The sequence below is a fragment of the Helianthus annuus genome, chromosome 16, assembly GCF_002127325.2.
Source record: "Helianthus annuus cultivar XRQ/B chromosome 16, HanXRQr2.0-SUNRISE, whole genome shotgun sequence".
NCBI classification, from domain to species: Eukaryota; Viridiplantae; Streptophyta; class Magnoliopsida; order Asterales; family Asteraceae; genus Helianthus; species Helianthus annuus.
In genome coordinates, this window is record NC_035448.2 from 194,670,011 (window position 1) to 194,674,240 (window position 4,230).

A 4,230-nucleotide genomic window follows, 5' to 3' on the forward strand; every position below is an offset into this window, starting at 1 on the left:
ACGATAAGACACAAACACGAAATAGGTAAACACGAACACGACACGAAATTAAACAGGTCTTATTGTGTCGACCTGTTATAGACACGTAACCTGTTAACTTCGTGTAGGTTCGTGTCGTGTTCGTGTCAGAATCGTCAACCCTAGGATCATAGTCTTATATGCGAATACATTGAGTCGTGTTGGTCTATAACATGATTTTCACTTTCTTGTAAAACGTATAACGCTGACCCGTAAACACAACCCATTTAACTCACATTCTCAGTCATGTGCATATCACGTGCCATTTGCACTACATATTTAACTTACTTTAAATTCTAGTCCTATTATTTGTGGCCATAATAATTTGCACCAATAGAAAAAGTTACAAGTAGATATTAGCAAGTCTGGCATACCCTTTAGCCTATATAACAAAACATTATATCACCATTTGAACAACCAAACTAAACAAAATGGTAGAGATGAAGATCAAAAACCATGATCAAAAAAGGGTTAAGGGTGGCCTCATCACTATGCCCTTCATCTTTGGTAACATTCAATCCTAGTATGTCATGAAATTTTGTTTTTGTTCCATGATCTTTGTATAATAGGGTCTTTTTTTTTTTTTTTTTTTTGTAGCTAATGAGGTATGTGAGAAGTTGGCTGTGGTCGGGTTTCAAACGAATATGATTAGCTACTTGACACAACAACTCCATATGCCGATGACTAAAGCCGCCAACACTCTAACCAACTTCGGTGGCACCGCTAGCTTGACCCCGTTGCTAGGCGCATTCGTGGCCGACTCTTTTGCCGGGCGGTTTTGGACCATCACCGTTGCTTCAATCATTTACCAAATAGTAAGCCACTATCTACTTTAAACATAAAAACTATTTGGAAAGAGTTGATTTGAGATCAAAAAATGTTTGGTTCACGGTTCAGTTTTGACGATTTGACAGTTTAACAGTTTAGTCCAGTTTGAACTTGGAACCGACGGTGTAAACTAAAGTAGAAGCTTAACTTTTTTTATTTTATATATTTTGTCAATTTTTAGTAAGTAGTTATGTTTATAAATTTTAATACATATAACGAATTTTGAAAAAAAAAAAGTAAAAGTAAAAACATCATTTCAAAGTTCAAACCGTCAAAACCGAACCGTTAAACCAACAAACGAAAAAAAATCGACTGGTTTTCACCAAACCACCCAACCCAAGTGGTTTCTTTTACTATAGTTAACGGTTCAACCCAAAACTTTTCGTCAAAACCAGTCAAACCAGACCACAAACACCCCTCGTAACCCGACACTAACATCAATGATGGAATCTAGGGAATGGTATCTTTGACACTATCAGCTGTGCTACCCAATTTAAGACCACCACCATGTAACAACAATGAGATATGCCAACAAGCAAACATGGGTCAACTAGCAATCCTATACATATCCCTTCTATTAACCGCAATCGGGTCGGGTGGGATTCGGCCATGTGTGGTGGCATTCGGGGCGGACCAATTCGATGAAACCGACGAGAAACAAAAAACTAGCACATGGAAATTCTTCAATTGGTATTATTTTTGCATGGGGGCCTCTATGCTTGTGGCTGTGACAGTTATTGTTTACATTCAAGATAATGTTGGGTGGGGTTGGGGTCTTGGTGTACCATCTATAGCCATGGCTGTTTCAATCATTGGGTTTGTTATCGGGTACCCGTTGTATCGGAATATGGATCCCGCGGGTAGCCCGTTTACCCGGTTGATTCAAGTGTGTGTTGCAGCTTATAAGAAGAGAAACTTGCCTATGGTTTCTGATCCTAAATTGCTTTATGAAAATGAAGAGCTTGATGCTTCTATTTCTGTTTCTGGAAAGCTTCTACATACTAAACAAATGAAGTAAGTTACTTTCTCTTAGAGTAAATTTCTGTTTTCGTCCCTGAGGTTTGTCATTTTTAACTACTTTAGTCTAAAAATCTAATTTATAACAAATCCGGCTCTGAAGTTTGCATTTCTTAACGCTTTTCATCCCTAAGGGTGCTTTTTCATTTAATTCTCAGGGATGAAAAGCGTTAAGAAATGCAAACTTTAGGGATGAAAAGCGTTAAGAAATGCAAACCTTAGGGATGGTTTTATTATAAATTAGATTTTTGGACTAAACTAGTTAAAATGGACAAACATCAGGGACGAAAACAGAAATTTACTCCTTTCTTTTATTACTGTTTTTTACTTTTAACATGCGTTAAATACAAAACCAGATTTATTTATTTAACCCTCTAGGATCGTATAATTCATTTGTATAAGTGTTTATACGGTTCTTTTAGTACGTTATATACTTATTTTTGATTCTTTATTTAACAAATCTGTTATATCATTTTATTTATATTTATATTTATATTTATAAAATTCTAAATCGCCTAATTTTTTTGAAAAAAAAAAAGAAAAAGAAAAGTATATTTTGGAGTTATTAGGTCATCTTAATTAGGGATTTGCCAAAACACATGTGTTAGTTAAATGATAATTATGGTGCAACTTATGTCTATCTTTTTTGCTTTTTGAGCAATCTAGGGGTATAACGTGGGTTAAAAATTAAAGCAATTTCTTTAGTTTGTTATCTTTCTATAATCTTATGAAAAGATTAAATTCTACAAAAAAACAAAAAAAAAAAAATCTTTAATTAGTTTGTTAAAGAGCATGTGTCACGTTTTGGTATCTTTTTGAAATATATATTTTTCGTGATAATTAACACCATAGATTTCTCGTTGTAACATACATTATGGGGAAGATTCAATTAAAAACCACTAGTTAAAGTGAAAACCCAAAACGAACTAAAAAAATCTAAAAAAAATACCATTTTTTTTTACAGATTTTCGCTAGTTTTTGTATACAAAAAAAAAAAAACCTTTTTTTCAAAAAAAAAAAAAAAAAGAAAAAAACTTGTACTGCACATGTGCACTACAATTTTTTTTTAAAGTTTTTTACATATATAAAAAATAGCGATTTTTAATAAAAAATTGTAAAAAAATTTGGTATATTTTTTAGGCTTCTTTATTTAGTTTTCGAATTTTCACGATAAAACAAGTTTTCACTTGAACCTTTCCCAGTTTAACATGAGCATAATATAATTAACATGAGCATACACTTTGACCACAAAAGTCAAAATTAAAATTAAAATATGTTTTGTTCAATCAATTCAGATTTCTGGATAAGGCTGCCATTGTCACAAAAGAAGACTTTTCAAAAGGTCAATCAAACCCGGACTTGTGGAGGCTAAACACGGTCCACCGGGTCGAAGAGTTAAAATCAATAATAAGAATGGGCCCAATATGGGCCTCTGGGATTCTTTTGATTCTAGCATATGCCCAACAAAGCACTTTTTCACTCCAACAAGCCAAAACAATGAATAGAAGCCTAACAAAATCTTTCCAAATCCCAGCTGGATCAATGACTGTTTTCACCTTAACCTCAATGCTAATGACAATAGTCTTTTACGATCGTATATTCGTCCCGATCACTCGTAAGATCACAGGGGTAGAACGGGGAATTACCTTTCTTACTAGGATGGGAATTGGCTTTGCCATATCGGTTCTTGCCACATTAGTAGCCGGATTCGTTGAAATAAAACGCAAAAGAGCCGCTTTTGACCATGGTTTGACTTACAAGCCTCACGAAACGATACCCATTTCGGTCTTTTGGTTAGTACCGCAATACACGCTTCATGGGATTGCTGAAGCGTTTATGTCAATCGGGCATCTTGAGTTTTTCTATGATCAAGCTCCGGAAAGCATGAGAAGTACTGCGACCGCATTGTTTTGGATGTCGATTGCCGCTGGAAATTACGGTAGTACCCTTTTGGTGACATTGGTGCATAATTTGAGTGCGGGTCAAGACGGGTCAAACTGGCTCCCTGATGATAATTTGAATAAGGGAAAGTTGGAGTACTTTTATTGGTTGATCACATTGCTTCAAGTTGTTAATTTGGTTTACTACTTGTTTTGTGCCAAATTCTACACCTTAAAGCCAATTCAGGTTGCTAGTAATAATAAAGTGGATGGGGTTGAGCTAGGGCCCAATGTTTAAATGGGCCCAACTAGATCTGCATTCTCTTTGATTTAGAGTAATTGAAGTCAGAAGGACATGTATGTATGTATGTAACTTTGACTATGGTTTTAACTTGTTGTTAGTAAGATATTATTAGAAATAAAATCATATACATCTTGTGAGGTGGTTGTATTTATATAGACATAATTAAAACCTTGATTATTGTTA

The 4,230-nt window shown here is 34.6% G+C and overlaps 1 protein-coding gene across 1 annotated transcript; it reads left to right on the forward strand.

The window, feature by feature from the left end:
- The first annotated feature begins 333 nt into the window (after positions 1-333).
- Positions 334-4,230, forward strand: LOC110915114 (protein NRT1/ PTR FAMILY 3.1). Its single transcript, XM_022159749.2, has 4 exons — positions 334-525; positions 616-833; positions 1,301-1,860; positions 3,159-4,230. Exons 1-4 carry the CDS (start codon positions 450-452, stop codon positions 4,039-4,041), a joined length of 1,737 nt encoding a protein of 578 aa, XP_022015441.1. The 5' UTR covers positions 334-449; the 3' UTR covers positions 4,042-4,230.